The 19536-nt window shown below is 47.1% G+C and overlaps 1 protein-coding gene across 1 annotated transcript in view; it reads right to left on the reverse strand.

Annotated features, from left to right (window-relative positions):
• Positions 1-19536, reverse strand: part of V8C40DRAFT_287033 (amino acid adenylation) — a gene marked incomplete at its 5' end in the record, with an annotated part of 66075 nt that overhangs the window by 16059 nt on the left and 30480 nt on the right. The window contains 2 exons of the mRNA XM_083222630.1: positions 3-9385; positions 9617-19506. Of these exons, the coding sequence (XP_083073502.1) occupies positions 3-9385; positions 9617-19506 (19273 nt within the window). The remainder of the gene's footprint in view (positions 1-2; positions 9386-9616; positions 19507-19536) is intronic.

Genomic DNA, 19536 nt, shown 5'->3' on the forward strand with positions numbered 1-19536 from the left:
ACCAACAATTTGCTGGTGGCGTTCGGCAGGATGTGACGGGTCAAGAGGAATCCAAGCAGCTCCGGCTTTGTTGATCGCCAAAATCGAGACCACGTACCAAGCCGACTTCTCGAAACATACATGAACAAAGTCTCCAAGTCTTACGCCTATGGATTGAATGAGATAATTTGCTAATCTATTAGCAGAGCGATCCAATTCGGCGTAAGTAAATTTAGCATCCCAAGCGCTTATAGCTTCAAGGGTGGGATTAATGAGGGCTTGTTGCTCAATCAAATTGTGGATGCAGTCATCGATAACAGCGGGTTCATGATGATTTGCGGCGCGTGAGAACTCCAAATCCCATTCACTTGCCACTGAAACGCTGGATAGAGAGCTATTACCCTGTCTAAGGAGTTGAGAAACCACATGTTCGAATTGGTGAGACAGACCAATAAGTTGGTGTTCAGCAATAATGTCGCAATCGTAGACAAGGACAAAATTGACGCTGTCATCAAGCAAATTGCACTGCAGAACCAAGGGATAATTGAAATAGTTATCGAGCATCTCAGCAGTCTGAATGTCCTCAGCTACAGCAGCAGTAAGAATGGCCTCTCCCTCCTCGCTGCCAGTGGATGTGATATGCTGGACTGGCTGCACGACTAACAAGCTAGTAAAATTGCAGGCTTCCTTAGCTTGGGCATTTAGTTTGGATATGTTTTGGATACCAAATTGCTCGTAAGCGACCATTTCAGAGGCTTGTGACTGGATACTTTGCAAGAAGCTATCCAAAGATTGCTCTTGATCAAGCTTAACGCGAACTGGGACAGTCGCAAGGACAAGACCGGGCATCCGCTCTATTCCAGGAACAGGGGCATGACGACCAGAAACAGTAGTTCCAAAGCAAATATCATCAGAATCATTATATCGTGCAAGCACAATAGCCCACGCGGCTCGGAGGACGGATGCTTTTGTGATTGACGTGTCAGTAGATCGTGGAAAGTGGATTGTCTTGTGCATCACACGAGTCGAATTCTCCAAATTTTTGCTCTGGATTGCTTCACTTCCCGGAGGGAATATGGCTTTCTTAGCGCCAGAAAGCTGTTCACTCCAGTATTCGCTGGCGGCGCTATAGTTCATATCCATCACATACTTCACAAAGCCAGCATATGGGAGGAGCGAGGGGACATCAGTGCCACGATAGAACGCGTGAAGCGTACCCATTATCAAAGGCAAAGTCCATCCGTCAAAGATAGTATGGTGGATATTCCAAGCGAAATATTTCTCTCCATCTTGGTTAATAATAGCATATCGGCAGAGAGGCGAACCATAGCCCACTAGGGAATTTTCTGCGGACATGATGAACGAGCGGAGGTCGGACGACGTATGCCACTCAACAGAGCCTCTAATGACGGCTTGGTAGGCAGAGCCATCAACAAGGACAAATCGCGTCCTGAGTGCTGCACAAGCTTCAACAGTCTGATCCCAAGCATGCTTGAAGCGCTGGATATCAACACTAGCGGTAAGGCGGTATAGATGCTTTGCAACATATGATCCAGGCTGCTTGACTGCCAGAACCATCAGACCTTCCTGTAACCGAGTGCAAGGATAGACATCTTCGATAATGGCGGCGGGGGAAAGATCGGTGCACTGAGATCGTACTTCAGTAAAGACTGCATCCATAACAGCCGCAGGGATGATGCTAAAAGGCTTAATCTCGTATACAGGCAGGATTTCATCAGTGTTAGCAGCTTCAGCCATGTGCGATAAGCGAGGATCGTTGAAGATGGTAGCCACTGTAAGTGCAATATCGTTTTGCTGTGCCAGGGAGACGAGCTTAATAGCGCTGATTGAGTCTCCTCCAATGCGGAGAAAGCTATCATTCTTACCAATGGACTCAGCATCAATCTGCAACACCTGGGCCCAGAGTTCTCTGAGCTTGAATTCCAGAGGAGTGCTTGGTGGTTCACTCTTGCCAACAACAGGCGCAAATCGCAAGCGATCATGTGTTGACAAGTTATGGGCGTGAGCGAGCAGGGCATTGCGGTTGATTTTTCCATTGACCGTCTGGTCGGATTTACCCTCAAACAGCAGATAAGATGATGGAATCATATATGAGGGCAATACCATTCCGAGAGATGAGTCAATGTCAGAAATCGTAGAACGAGCAGCATCTGTAACCGTTTCCATCAAATGGAGAGTTGACTGAGCGGCTATTTCGCCTTCTGTGTACCATAAGAAAGCGAACAAATTGTCATGCTCTTGTTCATCCTTGACAACAGCCACGATAGCATCCATATTCTTTGGCAGGAATTCGTGGATACGTGACTCGATTTCGCCAAGTTCGACACGTTGACCATGAAGCTTGACTTGGGTATCTTTACGACCAATAAATTCGAAAGTGCCATCAGCGTTGCGTCGAACTAAATCGCCGGTCTTGTAAACTCTCTTCTTACTGTCCCCTGGAAGCCAGTCGACGTTCTCCATCCAGTTGGACGCAACTTCGGCGGTGACGTTTAGGTATCCTCGAGCAAGCATTGGGCCTTCAATAAGAAGCTCGCCGATACATCCTACAGGGACAAGTCTCTTATAATCGGTAGGTTCAACTACCCAGAACGCGGAAGAAATTGGCCTTCCGAGATTAGTTGACCGGCCAATCTTACCAACGGCAGGATTCCAAGCGCAGATAGAAGCTTCCGCAGGGCCGTATAAGCCATGGACTTCGGTGTGACTGATCCAGCGGTCTGCACATCTCTTACTAATGGCCTCACCACCTAAACAGAGAACCTTGAGATCAGGAACGTCAGCTGGTGAGAGAAGATCCGCTACTGTAGGGGTAAGGAACACCCAGTTGGCCTTTGTTGCATTAATGGCTCCTGCAAGGTCATTAAGACGAGCATGGTCTGATGGAATGCAAACGGTTGCACCACGCATAAGAGAAACAAGACAGTCAAGTACGCCAACATCGAATGTATAGGCAGAGAACTGGAATACACGCGTGCCAGGTCCAATGTTGAGGTCGCTACCATAAGCGTTTCCAGAAGAGCACAAATTATTGTGCTGGATGACCATTCCTTTGGGTTTTCCAGTTGATCCCGATGTAAATAACACGACGCTTGCATCATCTGGCTGTACCACAGATTTGATGCCGCCTACGGGATCGGATAGCTCAATTAACAGAGCCTCATCGACAGCAAGTACCTCGATGCCAATATCACGCAAAGTGTCTTGGCATGATGGGCTAGCAACAGCTAAAGATGATTTTGTATCTTCAATGATACCGCGAAGGCGAGCAACAGGTGCATTAGGGTCAAGAGGAACAAAGGCACCACCAGCCATTTCAATGGCAACCATTGCAACAACTGCCCACGTGGATTTAGGGAAGCATAGCGGGATAAGAGATTCAGGTCCAACGCCGAGCGACTGAAGCCTCCACGCCAGACGAGATGCAAATACACCCAATTCTGCGTAGGTAAGGTTGCCATCCCAAGAAGCGATGGCTGGATCGTTGGGTTGAGTAATAATGCGCTCTTGTATAAGCCAATGGGTGCATGACTCCGTAGAAGGCTTAAGTTGAGTGGATGCAAGAGCGTGTTGAACGTCCCAATCTCCAACCAAATTAATATTCGCAAGTGTATCATCAGTCTCAGTTAAAAGTTGCTGTACAACATTGTCAATATGACTCGAGAGTGCAGATACTTGAGCCTCAGTCAAGACATTGGGGTTGAAGAAGAAGCGTTGCAAAATATGGTCCTCGAAAGTGTTGCTGATAATCACAAGAGGATAATTGAAATAATTTTGCATGGCATCGGCCGTGCGGCTCTGTTCTTCGTCGCCATAGACTAAGATGTTGGTTTCAGCGTCTTGTTCCGAGATGGTGGTTGCAGGTGGCTGAATAACTAGCAAGCTCGAGAAGTCACAAACGTCTCTAGCATCCCGGCTTAGTTTAGAAATATTTTGAAGCCCAAATTGTTCATAAGGAACCATCTCATGTGCTTGGTTTTGAATTTGAGCAAGGAATTGGGACTTAGTGGTAGCGCGATCCAAGTGAACTCGAACAGGAACAGTTGCAATCATAGGACCTGGCATAGTCTCTAAACCAGCAACCGGGGCATGGCGACCTGATACAGTAGTACCAAAGCTCACATCATCAGTGTCACAGTATCGTGCCAAAACAATCGCCCAAGCAGCCCTCAAAGTAGAAGCCACTGTGATGGTGCTCCGCTTGGACTGTCGCAAGCTGATAGTGAACTGGGACACTTGCGTTGATGGCGATGAACCAGTTTGGCGGGCTGGGAAAGCAGCCCTCTTGGAACCGGACAGCTGCTCTCTCCAGAAATTGGCTGCAGCCGTATTATCTAGTTCCATGTTGTATTTGATAAAGCCAGAATAAGGCCTTAAAGCTGCAACCTCCCCGCCGAAATAAACTGTATATAGGGTAGTCACTAAAATGCGCAACACCCAGCCATCATAGATTGAGTGGTGGGCGGACCACACAAAATATTTGGTATCGTTTTCCTCAAGTATTCCGTACCAGCAGAGAGGAGTTCCATAGCCCATCTCCAAGTCGCGAGCATTATTGGTGATTGTGGTAAGTGTATCATTCTCTAGCGATTGCCATTGATTGTCTTCTTCAAGGAGCAGCTGGATTGGTGTCCCGTTCAGCAGGACGATTCGTGTCCGCATATTACCACAAAGCTCAATGGTGCGATTCCATGCAGATTTCAAACGATCTACATCGACGAACTTGGCAAGTTTATAAACGTACTTGGCGACATACGAGCCCGGCTGCTTCACAGTCAAGGCCATTAAACCCTCCTGTAGTGAAGTACAAGGATAAGCATCTTCAATGATTTGGTCATCAGTAAGATTGCAAGATTTGCGAACTTCGCCGCCGAGCACCAGGGCGCGAGTTTGCTCATCCAAAAGACTGAAGGGGGTGACAGGCACTTCTTGCTCCTGGTTTTCTTCTAAAACAACCGCCTTAGATGCAACAGCAAGTAGACGAGAATCGTCAAAGATATCCTTGATGATAAGAGAGATACCCTCTTCACGAGCCTTTGACACTAAGTAGATCGCAGTAATAGAATCGCCACCAATCTGGAGGAAGCTATCGTCGCGACCAATGGATTCAATGGGAAGATTAAGAATCGTGCTCCAGATGGCCTGGAGACGAGTTTCCATCTCAGTTTCGGGGACCCGTTTCTTACTGTTGATTAGCGAATAATACATCAGGTCATCCCTGTCAAGAGAAGCTGTCAATGCCTTCAGTGTCTTCCTATCCAATTTCGTGGAAGTAATGGTAGGCATAAATTTGCAGGGAATGAACATAGTAGGGATCATATAGCGCGGAAGAGTCACGCCAAGCTCGCCAACCATGGCGGTAATACGAGTTTGAGTATCAACATCGAGAGGGAGATAGATGTCGCTGGCTTTGAGATCTGACGAGACAGGGCGAGATTCATCCTTAAAGCAGACATATGAAACCAGATTCGTTCCTGTTTCTGACTTCAAAACATCAACAGCAACCTGCTTGACACCCTCGAGTGATTCACGAATATGGTGTTCGACTTCGCCTAACTCCACGCGAAGACCACGGATCTTGATCTGAGTATCTTTTCGGCTATAAAACTCAAGCGTGCCATCCGAATTGTAGAAGCACAGGTCGCCTGACTTGTAAAAGCGGCCCCAAGCCTGACCATTAGAATTTCTTTTCGGTACCCATGATGGCAATGAGGTAATAATAGCCTCTTTACTCCTCTGCGGATCTGCGAGGTATTCGCGGAGCAGTGTTGGGCCTTGTAGAACGACTTCACCCAAGCAGCCAATTGGCGTCAGCTTATTCGAGTCTTCGGCATCAACGATCCAACAGCACCCTCCGACAGGTCTGCCGATAGTCAAAGGGGATTCATCAACAGAAGACCACTCATGTAAAGTAGAGAACACGCAAGTTTCAGCAGGTCCCCAGCCATTAATCAGCCGTACCTTACCGCACCACGTGGTGAGTATATCTTTTCCAACAGCTTCGCCGGCTAGAAGCAACAGCTCGAGACTGGGTACATCCTCAGGCCTTAATGTTCGAACAAAAGAAGGCGTCAGAAATGCCCAATTGATGTTCTTGTCCCGAATAAATGTCTCTAGACCGTTCATTCTTATATCTTCTGATGGCACACATATGCAGGCTCCATGGATTAAGGGAGCCACAATTTCACCAATAGAGAGATCAAAGACGTAGGCAGCAAATTGAAGAATTCTGACGTCAGGCGTAAGACGAAGCCTAGTAGCTATAGCAGTTTGACTTGTGCAGACAGCGCTGTGTTGCATAACGAGACCCTTGGGCGTTCCTGTACTACCCGAGGTGAAAAGGACATATGCAGCGTTGGTCGATGGTACGTTGACAGCTGGGCTTTTAGTTCCATCGTAAATCTTGGAAATATCATCAATGAAACTAGGGGAGACTTCAATGACATGATCGACCAATTTACTGCAGAGGACAGCATTGGTAGGTGATGAAAGTGCTAGTTTGGCCAACGTCTGGCTTACAACCTGGCGTAATCGTTGTTCAGGGTGAGACGGATCGAGCGGTACCCAAGCAGCGCCAATCTTGTTGATTGCAATGATAGACACAAAGAACCAGAGAGATTTCTCAAAGCAAACGTGAACCAGATCACCACTTTTGATACCTGCGCTGAGTATATGATGGGCTAGCTTATTAGCAGCGATGTTGAGCTGGCTATAGTTCATCTCACCGTCCCAGGCGCAGATAGCCGGTGCATCTGGATTGACGAGTGCTTGATTTTCGATAAGAGTATGGATGCAAGTGTCCAGAATTTCGGGGTTTTCAACATTCCACCCCTTAGCCTGCTCAAGATCCCATTCGCCGGAGATGGCAATTGAACTAAGGGGATCATTAGACTCATTGACTAGCTGTCTTGCTACAGTATCGAACTGGTGAGAGAGAGCCTGCATTTGGCCTTCTGATAAAATGGTCGAGTCGTATGTGAGAAGAAGCTCAACGGAATCATCAAAAACATGTCCTTGGATCACAAGAGGATAAGTGAAATAATTTTGCATCAGTTGCTCACCGCTTCTCGCCTCAACTGCTGCCGTCAAGAGAGAATCAGAAGATTCTTTGCCTGTGATCGAATCTAAAATGGCTCGAGGTTGTATAACAAGAAGCGAAGAGAATTCGCATGCATTTTTAGCATCGGTGCTCAACTTAATGATATTCTGAAGACCGAATTGCTCAAAAGCAATCATATCAGTTGCTTGTGATTGTATGCTTCTCAAAAACTGAGATACTGTCTGGTCGGGATTAAGACGAACTCGAATTGGCACTGTTGCAACGACCGGGCCTGGCATTTCGGTTAGGCCAGGCACAGGAGCCTGGCGACCGGACACGGTGGTTCCAAATGTGATATCGTCAGAATCACAGTAACGAGAAAGAAGAACTGCCCAAGTGGCACGAAGAATTGTAGCCTTTGTGTTAACAGTCTTGACAGATGGAGGGAAAGATATCGTTAGATTCATCATCCGAGTGATACCGGTATGAGACTCGATGCGGGGCATCGGAGGATATGTAGCACGCTTAGCATCTCTCATCTGCTCACTCCAGAAGCTGCTGGCTTCTTCTTTATCAACATTGACTGTGTAACTGATAAAGGCAGAGTACGGAAGAAGACGAGGAAGATCCTGGTTCAAGTATATACCGTAGAGTGTGTTCATGATGATTCGAAGTGTCCAACCGTCATGGACGGCGTGGTGTGATACCAAGATGAAATGGTTGCCAAACTCAGCATCCTCAACCAGAGCAAAACGATTAAGACGAGAACCATAAGTCATCTCAGAACGGGTAGCGTTCAGAGCACTCTCTAAGTCCCTTGAAAACGCGGTATCCCAATCAGCGGGGCCATCAATCAGTAGTTGAACGCAAGTACCGTCAAGCATGACAATGCGAGTTCGAAGATTGGTGCAAAGCTGGAGAGTCTGCTCCCAAGCAGCTTTGAATCGAGCAAGATCTACGCTACTCGACAGCTTATACACGTACTGTGCGACGTAAGAGCCACGCTGCTTGACAGAAAGAGCCATTAAGCCTTCTTGTAGTTTTGAACAAGGGTAAGCATCTTCGATGACTTGATTGGGGGATAATGCAGTCTGAGATCGGATGTCATCACTGAGAGCCATCTCGCGGAGACGATCAGACAGTAAACTGAATGGAGGGATAGACGGATTTCCATCAGTAGGGTCAGTGGCACGAGCTTGAGATGCAACTGCGGATAGACGAGGATCGTCAAAAATCTGCTTCACTGTAAGGGCAATCCCGGCCTCGCGACACGCGGTTACGAGATGGATAGCCATAATTGAGTCACCACCTAACCCGAGGAAACTATCATCGCGACCAATAGAATCAGACGGGATAGATAGTATTGTTGACCAGATCTGTTGTAATTGTAGTTCCATGGAAGTCTCAGGTGTACGTTTGCTGACGCCATGCATCGAGAACTTGTTTAGTTCAGATTGGCTGAGAGCGGCTGTCCGCCTTATCAATTCTTTTCGATCGAGCTTACCAGATGTGATGCTGGGCATATAGCTGCACGGTATAAAGAACGTAGGAATCATATAACGTGGCAGCGTCACACTCAATTCACTTATTGCGCTAATAAGCGTGTTTTGAAGCTCAGTATCGAACGGAGCAAACGGCCCGTTGGTATCGGCTTCATGAAGTTGTCTAATATCATCATTAAAACACAGGTATGCGACTAGATTAGAGCCGTTATCGGTTTTGAGGACATCCACAGCAATTTGACGAATTGACTGGAGTGACGCTTGAACGTGATACTCGATTTCTCCGAGTTCAACGCGGAGACCCCGAATCTTGACCTGCGTATCCTTGCGAGATGAAAACTCAATCTCGCCGTTATCGTTATAGAAACATAAGTCGCCAGTCTTGTAAAATCGGTTCCAGTTTCTTTCATCGGGTCGCGGTGCCCATTTTGGTAAGTCGTATAGAATTGCTTCTTGGGTCTTTTGAGGGTTATCGAGATACTCTTGAAGTAACGTTGGCCCTTGGATAACTATCTCGCCTAGAGTCCCGGTTGGTGCAATATGTTGTGGATTGTTTGGATCAACAATCCAACAGAATCCACCGACAGGACGGCCGATGACCGATGGCGATTCATCAACAGATTTGAATTCATGAAGACTGCCTATGACAGTTGTTTCCGTAGGACCCCAAACATTGAAGAAACGAACGCGACCAACCCAGGTCTCAAAAACATCGCGCGGCATAGCCTCACCTCCAGCACATACTAATTCCACGTTCGGAACATCGTCTGGATGTATAGTGCGTAGGAAGGACGGTGTTAGGTAGAGCCAATTGATGTCCATGTCACGGATGAAATCGACGATGCTATTCATACGTACGTGCTCAGACGGAACACATACGCAAGCCCCTTGTAGTAACGACCCGATAATCTCAAGAATAGAGAAGTCGAATACATAGGCGGAAAATTGTAGTATACGCACATTTGAATGATAGCGCAGCCTCTCAGAGATTGCAATCATATTCGTGCATAAAGAACCGTGCTGTATCATCACACCTTTGGGTGTACCTGTAGAACCAGAAGTGAAAAGCACATACGCAACTGTTTGAGACGTAACAGACACACTAGGTCTTTTATATCCATCTTGAGCAGGAAGCATGCTATCGAGAGCTGAAGCTACCTCAATAACGTTTTCAACTAAGGCGGAGAAGACAGCTGCGTTGCCCGGCGAGACTAAAGCCAGTTTGGCCTTGGTCTGGCTGACAATCGATCGCAATCGTTGCTCTGGGTGGAAAGGATCTAATGGAACCCAAGTGGCACCCGCCTTGCTAATTGCAATTATTGATACGATGTGCCATGCTGATTTGTCAAAACAAACATGGACAAAATCGTTCGGCTTGACGCCGTAGTCATTGATCAGGTGGTGAGCCAACCTATTAGCTGCTCTATTGAGCTCGCTATAGGTGAAGTTACCGTCCCAGGCAGCAATAGCCGGAGCTTGCGGGTTTAAATTGACTCGATCCTCGAACAAATCGTGCATGCAGCCGTCAATGACCTCAGGAACCTCAGCGTTGACTATCATGGCTCTCTCAACATCGTATGCTGAGGAGACTGAGATTGTCTCCAGAATAGCAGGCTCAGCGGTAGTTAGCTGCGTCAAAACGTGACCGAAATGATGAGATAAAGCAGTTAGCCGCGTTTCTGGAATAATGTTCGAGTCATAAACAAGCACAAGGCTTATATGATCATTATATAAGTGAGCCTGGATAACAAGGGGATAAGAGAAATAGTTCTGAAGAGGACCAGTAGCATCATCTGCCTCAATACTAGCGTCAACCAAGATGGCATCATCATTGCCCTTGCCACCAAGATGCTGCATGGGCTGGACGATAAGAAGGCTGTTAAAATCACACGCATCCCGTGCGTCGTCACCCAATTTGGCAATGTTTTGAAGGCCGTACTGCTCAAAGGCAATCATCTCCACGCCCTGTCTTTGAACTCCTTCAAGGAAGCCATAGATTAGCTGCTGGGGGTCAATGCGTATACGGACTGGCACAGTGGCAATGGTAGGGCCGACCATTCCCATGATCTCCGGGATGGGTGCTTGTCGACCAGAAATAGTGGTACCGAACGTCACATCGTCAGAGTCGCAGTATTTAGCAAGCACAATGGCCCAAGCAGCCCGAATGACTGTAGCCACTGTAATTGTGGAATCTTTTATACTCGGGGGGAGATCGATAGATATCTGCAACATCTGAGTGGCAGCAGGTTTGTCGCGAGACACATCACGCGGCGGGAAATTCGCCTTTTGCGCATTATGCAGCTGAGTTTCCCAGTATTTGGCTATGGTGTCTTCTTCCTGTTGAAGAATATATTGTATAAACCGAGTATATGGTGGCAGTGGCGAAATATTGATACCACCATAAATGTTGAATAGCATACCTAAGATGTTCTGTGTTGATAAACCATCGACAATAGCATGGTGCATGTTCCATCTAAAGTATGTATCGTTCCCATGTCGAATCAAAGCGTATTGACAAAGTCGAGAACCATATCCCATATCGAGGGTTTTAGATTGAGCAAGATATGACTGTAAGTCACTGTCGACTTCGTCCCAAGTAATATCGCCATTTACAACAATCTGAATAGAACGGCCGCCAGTTTGGATGATTCGGGTGCGCAGAGCACTGACCATCTCAACTGTGCTCTCCCAAGCTACTTTGAATTTGTTAACGTCAACATGTTCAGAAAGTTTGTACATATACTTGGCGATGTAAGAGCCGGGTTGTTTTACAGCGAGAGCCATGAGACCTTCTTGGAGACTGCTGCAGGGATAAGCATCTTCGATGAATTGACCATCAGCAAGAGTATGTTGCAGAACAAGATCTTCAAATTGTGTAGGCAAAAGACTGAATGCTTCAATTGCCGCCACAACATTGCCACCTTCGCCCTCGTCAATAGCTTTGGCAGCAACCGAAATCAGGCGGGCATCATCAAAGACATCGTTCACCGTGAGGCCAATTCCGACATCACGGGCCATTGAAACAAGTTGAATAGCAGCAATCGAGTCACCGCCAATTCGCATAAAATTATCATGTCGGCCAATCGAAGTCTCTGGCAAATCTAGAATCTCAGCCCAGAGCTGCTGGAGACGGAATTCCATCTCAGTCTGGGGTTCCTGCTTCTCATTATCTAGCAAGGAATAAGTTTCCAATTGGTCTTGACTGAGATCGACGGTTAAGCCCCGAAGCTTGACACGGTCTAACTTAGAAGAGGCAATGAAAGGCATGTATTCACAAGGAATAAACATAGTTGGAATCATGTATGTTGGCAATACAGAGTTCAGCTTGGCAAGCATTTCATCCAGCTTGGATTTCAGCTCAGTATCGATAGCCAAGAATATGTCTTTGCCTTCGAGGCCAGCACTCTGAGCTGGAGTTTTAGTATCGTCAGAAAAGCAGAAGTAGGCAACCAAGTTAGCCCCCTTTTCAGTCTTAAAGACATCAACAGCAACCTGGCGAACGCCCTCCAAAGAGCCTTGAATGCGGTGTTCAACTTCGCCCAACTCAACACGCAATCCACGAATCTTAACTTGTGTATCTTTTCGGCTAGCAAAATGGAGTATGCCATCGTGATCGTAGAAACCCAAATCACCTGTTTTATAAAATCGGTTCCATGACATAGATTGGCGTTGAGGAGCCCACTCAGGAAGCTCAGTGACTGTAGCAGCAACTGTTTTCTCAGGGTCCGCAAGATACTGCTTGAGGAGTGAAGGACCTTGGACAACAATTTCGCCTAAACAGCCAGTGGGCGCAAGTCTCTGAGGGTTGTCCGCATCAACAATCCACACATGCGCGCCAACAGCCCGACCAAGTTTCATGGGAGACTCGATATTAGAGTGCCACTCATAAAGTGAACTAAAAACGCAGGTCTCTGCAGGGCCCCAAGCGTTAATAAATCGCGTTTTAGGAAGACCGAACCAAGTGTCGAGTACATCTTGAGTCGTAGCTTCGCCAATAAGAAGTAGCAGCTCAAGATTAGGGAAATCTTTAGGTTTTAAGGTACGAGTGAATGACGGGGTCAGATATGCCCATGTGACATTGAAGTCGCGGACGAAGCCATCAAGGCTATTAAGGCGCATGTGATCTGATGGAACACACACGCAAGCACCGTTCATTAGGGACTGCATAATTTCGCCCACTGACACATCAAAAACGAACGATGAGAATTGCAGCATCCTAACAGTGTGGTCAAGACCGAGCCATCCACTGATTGCTGTTTGGCTTGTGCAAAGTGCTCTGTGTTGCATCACAATACCCTTAGGCATGCCAGTAGATCCTGATGTGAACAAAATGTAGGCAGCATCAGTAGGGGTAACGTTAACATCAGGCCCCTTTTCGCTAATGCCGTACGAATTCAAAAGCTCTCTGTCAGATGTAGATGAAACTTCAACTACGAAGTCCACCACTTGTTCACAGAGGCTTGTGTTGGCAGTTGAAGCAAGGGCCAGCTTGGCACCAGTTCGACTGGCAACAGCTTGGAGTCGCTGAAGAGGATGCGCAGGATCAAATGGAGCCCAAGCAGCGCCGGCCTTATTAATTGCCAGAATAGCCACGACATACCACTTGGACTTCTCAAAGCAAACATGCACAATGTCGCCAATCTTTACTCCATAGTCATTGATGAGGAGGTGTGCCAATCTGTTAGCTGCGCGGTCTAATTCACCATAGGTGAACTGTCCGTCCCAGGCATCAATAGCAGGTGCATTCGATCTTCGTTCAACTTGTCTCGCAATAATGTGATGAATGCACTCATCAATAATCTCGGGCCCAGCCCCATTAGATTTCTGGGCAAGCTCTAGGTCAAATGAGCCAGCAACTGAGATATCTCCCAGCTTGCCATCAATTTCCTTCGTCAGCAATTGCTGTACAACGTTGCTAAAATGGTGGCTGAGAACGGTCGCCTGTGGCTCGGGAATAACAGTAGAATTGTAAATCAAAACGAGGTCGGCATAGTCGTCGTAAACATGACCCTGGAGAACCAGAGGGTAGTTGTAATAGTTTTGAAGCATATCCTCAAGCTCTACCTCAACTGGGATTAAAAGGGCATCATTTGACTGCATGCCGAATTCTTGTCGTTGGACCGGCTGGATTACCAAGAGCGATGTAAAATCACAAGCATCTCTTGCATCACTGCCCAATTTAGCAATGCTTTGAAGACCGTACTGTTCATATGGCACCATTTCGTGGGCTTGGTTTTGAATATTCTGTAAGAATTGAGAAATGCTCTGATCTTTGTCAAGCCGCACGCGAACTGGGACAGTTGCCACTGCCGGACCGGCCATGTCCAGGAGGCCGTATACAGGCGCTTGCCTTCCAGAGATGGTAGCTCCGAAGCAAACATCATCGTTTTCGCAATATCTTGCAAGAATAATTGCCCAGGCAGCTCTTATAATGGTGGCCTTCGTGGCGACACTGCTGAATGATGTCGAGAATTTCACAGAAGTAGACATGGTACGAATCTTTTGTTCAGTGGCAGTGGACTTCGGCGCGAGATCAGTCTTTGGGAAGCTGGCCCGCTTTGCATTCTGAAGCTGTGCTCTCCAATAATCACCAGCAGCTTTCTGTTCAAGTTCCATGGTATACCTGATGAAGCCCGCGAAACCCTTGGGAGTTCCCAGTTCGAGGCCCTTATAGGCCTGATCAAGTGTATTAAAAATCACAGACACAGCCCAACCATCGTGTATTGAGTGATGGATTGTCCATAAAAAGTACTTGTCACCGGATTTGGACTCATGGATAGAGTATCTGGATAGAGGGGTGCCGTATGTCATGGTATATGAGTGAGTAACAAGGACAGCTTCCTTCAGATCGCTGGAATCTTGGTGATCCCAAGCAACACCATCCTTGACTACCAGCTGAACACAGGTAGTGTTGACTAGGATGATTCTCGTTCTCAAAATAGGATGCTGGATTACTGTCCGTTCCCAAGCAGATTTGAAACGAGCAATGTCAGCTGACTGGGGTAGGCGGTATACATATCTCGCAATGTAGCTTCCTGGCTGGCTCACGGATAACGCCATCAAGCCTTCCTGGAGCTTAGTGCATGGATATGCGTCTTCAACGGTCTGGCCTGCGAGCAACTTGAGCTGCTGCGTGACAGAGGATCCAACAACGGTGTCGCGTTTCTCAGGGCTGAGAAGGCTAAATGGTAATATTTCCAGCGGCTGTTGTTGATCCTCGATATCAAGTTCCTTAGCCTTACTGGCAACAGCCAGTAGACGTGGGTCATTAAAGATATCCTTTACAGCAAGATGAATCCCATGTTCTCGGGAAACGCTCACTAAGTGGATGGCAGTAATTGAATCACCTCCGAGTGCTAAAAAGCTATCATCACGACCAATAGAATCAAGTGGCATGTCAAGAAGCTCTGACCAAATGCGCTGAATAAGATTTTCCATTGGCGTCTCAGGAGCCCTCTTCTTACCACTTAGTAGAGAGAACACAGCCAGTTCAGATTGAGTAAGGCTAGCAGTGCGACGCCGAAGCTCGCCCCTATCGAGTTTGGTAGATGTGATAGAAGGCATATACTTGCAAGGGATAAATAGAGTTGGAATCATGTACCTGGGCAGAGCTATGCTAAGCTCCCCTACAACAGCTGTTAGACGGGCTTGCAAATTCTCATCCAACTGTTGAAAGGGTCCAGAAGGATCGGCTTCGTGAATCTGGCGAGTTTCATCACTAAACGAGAAATATGCCACGAGGTTGGTACCATTATCGCCCTTGAAGATGTCAACCGCGATTTGTCGGACACCATCTAAAGCGACCTGAACAGCGTGTTCAACTTCACCTAATTCAACTCTCAAGCCACGTATCTTAACTTGTGTATCCTTGCGACTAGAAAATTCGATAGTTCCATCAGGATTATACTTGCAAAGATCTCCCGATTTATAGAAGCGGTTCCAACTGGCCTGCTCGCGGAATGGTGCCCACTCAGGGAGAGATTTAACAACAGCAGCGTCAGTACGTTCTTTATCTGATAAATACTCGCGTAAAATTGTTGGACCTTGAATTACAGCTTCGCCTAAGATACCGGTTGGCGCAAGTTGGCACGGATTTTCTGGGTCAACTATCCAGCAGAATGAACCCACGGGACGACCGACAGTAAGAGGACTTTCTTCAGCAGATTGCCATTCATGCAATGCGCTAAAGCAACAAGTTTCGGCAGGGCCCCATCCATTGATTAGACGGAGCTTACCAAACCAGGTCGTAAAAATGTCCCGAGGAACAGCTTCACCCGCAAGGAGTAGAAGCTCTAGTTGAGACACCTCCGATGGTTTAATTGTACGAACAAAGGATGGTGTCAGATACGCCCAAGTAACAGCCTTGGTATTAATGAAGTCAACAATGCCACTCATGCGGGTATCCTCTGACGGAACACAAATGCAAGCACCGGAAATAAGCGGTCCAATGATCTCGCCAATTGATAGATCAAAGACAAACGCAGCAAATTGCAACATTCGAACTTTCGAGTTTAGACCAAGTCTTTTGGCAATGGCTACCTGCGACGTACAGACAGACCCATGTTCCATAACAAGACCTTTTGGAGTTCCTGTGCTGCCAGATGTAAATAGCACATATGCGGCGTTACGCGGAGAGATAGCCACAATGGGACCATTCGCACTGGCTTCAGTTGCCAATAGCTTGTTATCAAGCTCCGCGTTTATTTCGACGACCTTGTCAACGAGAATACCACATAATTTGGAATTGGCTGAAGATGACAGAGCCAGTTTGGCATGGACCTGGGAAACTACTTGACGGAGACGTAATTCTGGATGTGAGGGGTCAAGGGGGACCCAGGCAGCGCCGGCTTTATTGATCGCCGTAATAGCGACAAAATACCAGGCACTCTTCTCAAAGCAGACTGGGATCAAGTCTTCTGGCTGAACATTATATTTGCTGACAAGTAAATGTGCCAGCCTATTAGATGCTTCGTTAAGTTGTCGGTACGTAAAATCGCGATCCCAGCTCACAATAGCAAGGGCATCTGGCTGAGCCGCAGCTTGGCGCTCAATTAATTGATGAACACAAGACTCAACAATATCGGGGATATCGCTATTCTGCTTCATAGAATGAGCAAGGTCCCAATCACTAGCCAAAGAAACAGAGCCCAGCTCTTGGTCTGACTGAGAGGCTAGTTGTTTCATGACTATTTCGAATTGGTGGGATAAAGCAATCATCTGGCTCTCGGGTAGCACATCCGCATCGTAAATCAGAACCAGATTAATGAAGCTTTCATGCATGTGTCCTTGAATAACTAATGGATAGCTGAAATAATTTTGGACTGTGTCGCCAATTTCCTTTTCAACCTCTGCATGGACAAAAATAGCGTCTGCACTATCATCCACATAGGATAGTGATTGTATAGGTTGAATCACAAGCAGACTGCTAAAATTGCAGGCATCTTTAGCATCAGAACTAAGTTTGGAAATGTTTTGTAAGCCGAATTGTTCAAAGGGAATCATGTCGTTTGCCTGGCTTTGAATAGTTTGTAAGTAATCCCCGATAGACTGGGTGCGGTCAATGAGAACGCGGACAGGGACTGTGGCAATAGCAGGTCCGGTCATGTCCGCAAGGCCATGAACGGGCGCTTGCCTACCAGATATTGTGGTACCAAAGGTAATATCATCAGAATCGCAGTATTTGGCTAACACGATGGCCCAGGCAGCTCGAAGCATAGTGGCTTTTGTGACTGAAGTCTTGCTCACATTAGGCAGTTCAATTGTCTTCTCAAACGTGAGCGTAGTATTTCTCTTCTTCTCATGCACGGATGATGGCGTCGCTGGGAACACTGTTTGTCTTGCGCCTTCGAATTGAGCCTTCCAGTAATCCGCTGCCCCATTATTGTCAATATTCAAAGTGTACTGGACGAATCGTGCGTAAGGCTCTACAGCCATAGGGCTTTGGTTGCGGAAGATAGAGTGAAAGATTCCCATAGCAACTCTTATGCCCCAACCGTCAAAAATGGCATGGTGCATGAATAATGCGAAATATGTTTCGCCACTTTCTTCAATAAGAGCATATCGAGCCAACGAGGAGCCATAAGACATCTCACAAGTTTCAGCGGCCTGCATATAAGAACGCAAAGAGTGACCATCGGTTGATTGCCAAGAAATATCATTTTCTAGGACAGCCTGGATGGACATGCCGCCAACATTGAAGATTCTGGTGCGAAGATTGGATAACAGGCGAACTGTCTTCTCCCAAGAGGCTTTGAAGTGTGAGATGTCGACGTTACGAGAAATTCGATAGAGAAATTTAGCAATGTACGATCCGGGCTGCTTGACAGCGAGAGCCATGAGACCCTCCTGGAGTTTCGTACATGGATAGGCATCCTCTATTTCCCTATCCATTGGAAGATTGTATTGACTTTGAATACTTTGACTGAGAACGATACTTTTAAGAGAGTCGTCCAGAAGACCGAAAGGTTCAATGTGGACCACTTCTTCACCATTTTCACCAATCTCAGTGGCTTTAGACGCAATAGCCAACAGCCGTGGATCGTTAAAGATATCCCTGACGGTGATTCTGAGGTTGGCGTCTTGAGCGACAGAAACAAGTTGAATTGCAGAAATAGAATCGCCGCCAATTTGAAGGAAAGAGTCGTCGCGTCCTATCACGTCGATACTAAGATCCAAGACCTGTGCCCATAATTTCTGGATACGGCTCTCCATAACTGTCTGCGGGGCAGTTTTTTCTTCATTGGCGAGCGAGTAGACAGCCATTTCCTCTTGGCTAAGAGAAGCAGCCAGTTCCTTCAACCTCTTGCGATCTAATTTAGTTGAAGTTGCCAGAGGCATGTAGGCACATGGAATGAATGCACTCGGCACCATGTATCGGGGCATGAGAGTACCCAGTGTTCCCACCAGACTACTAATCGTAGCTTGAAGACTTCCTTTAAGTGGCAAAAATACCCCGTTTCCAATTGTGTTTTCGTCGAGGCTCATCGGTTCCTTGGCATCAGAGAAGCAAACGAAAGCAATAAGCGTTGAGCCAGCATCAGATTTGACAACGTCCACGGCGATCTGTCGGACACCTTCGAGATTCGCCTGAATATGGTGCTCAATCTCTCCAAGCTCGAGACGCTGCCCTCGAATCTTGACTTGAGTGTCTTTACGGGTACAATATTCTATATTTCCAGACTCATTGATGAAACCCAAGTCACCTGTAAGATAGAAGCGATCCCAATGAAGATAATCACGCTTTGGAACCCATTGGGGAAGACCCGTGACTGTAGCGGCAGCAGTTTTGACGGGATCGGAGAGATATTCACGTAGCATATTTCGGCCCTGTATAACAATTTCTCCAACCGTACCTGAAGGTGCCATGCGTGTCACATCGTCTGGATCGACAATCCAGCATGAGCCGCCGATTGGTCGACCGATAACCTTTGGGGACTCATCAACGGAAGTCCATTCGTGAAGACACGCAATAACACAGCATTCAGTTGGGCCCCAAGCGTTAAGAAGTCTGACTTTTCCAAACCAGATATCTAGAATTTCACGTGTAGGAGCTTCGCCGGCGGATAACAGCATGTCAAGGGAAGGAACATCCTCGGGGCGGATAGTTCGAGCCAGAGTCGGAGTCAAAAGCGCGCAGGTAATCTGATGCTTTCGGATGTATTCTGTTAACTGGTCCATCTGTTCATCCCATGAGGGAACAAACAGGCACGCACCAGTGAGGAAGGTGGAGCCAATCTCAAACAATGCAGCATCAAATGAGTAAGACGAGAACTGAAGAACTCTAAACGCTTCCTGAAATTGAAGAGCCTGTGATAGAGACGTTTGACTAGTGCAAAGTGACGCGTGTTCAACCACAACACCTTTTGGTACACCTGTGGATCCCGAGGTGAATAAGATATAAGCGGCATCGCTGGGGGTGACTTTCACAACTGGTCTTTTGGTGCTCCATTGACTATTGAGAGCCAGCTTGGCGTCAAGTTCAGGTGTCAGTTCAAT

Source organism: Trichoderma camerunense (assembly GCF_050948025.1).
Source record: "Trichoderma camerunense strain CBS 138272 chromosome Unknown V8C40scaffold_8, whole genome shotgun sequence".
In the NCBI taxonomy this organism is placed as follows: domain Eukaryota; kingdom Fungi; phylum Ascomycota; class Sordariomycetes; order Hypocreales; family Hypocreaceae; genus Trichoderma; species Trichoderma camerunense.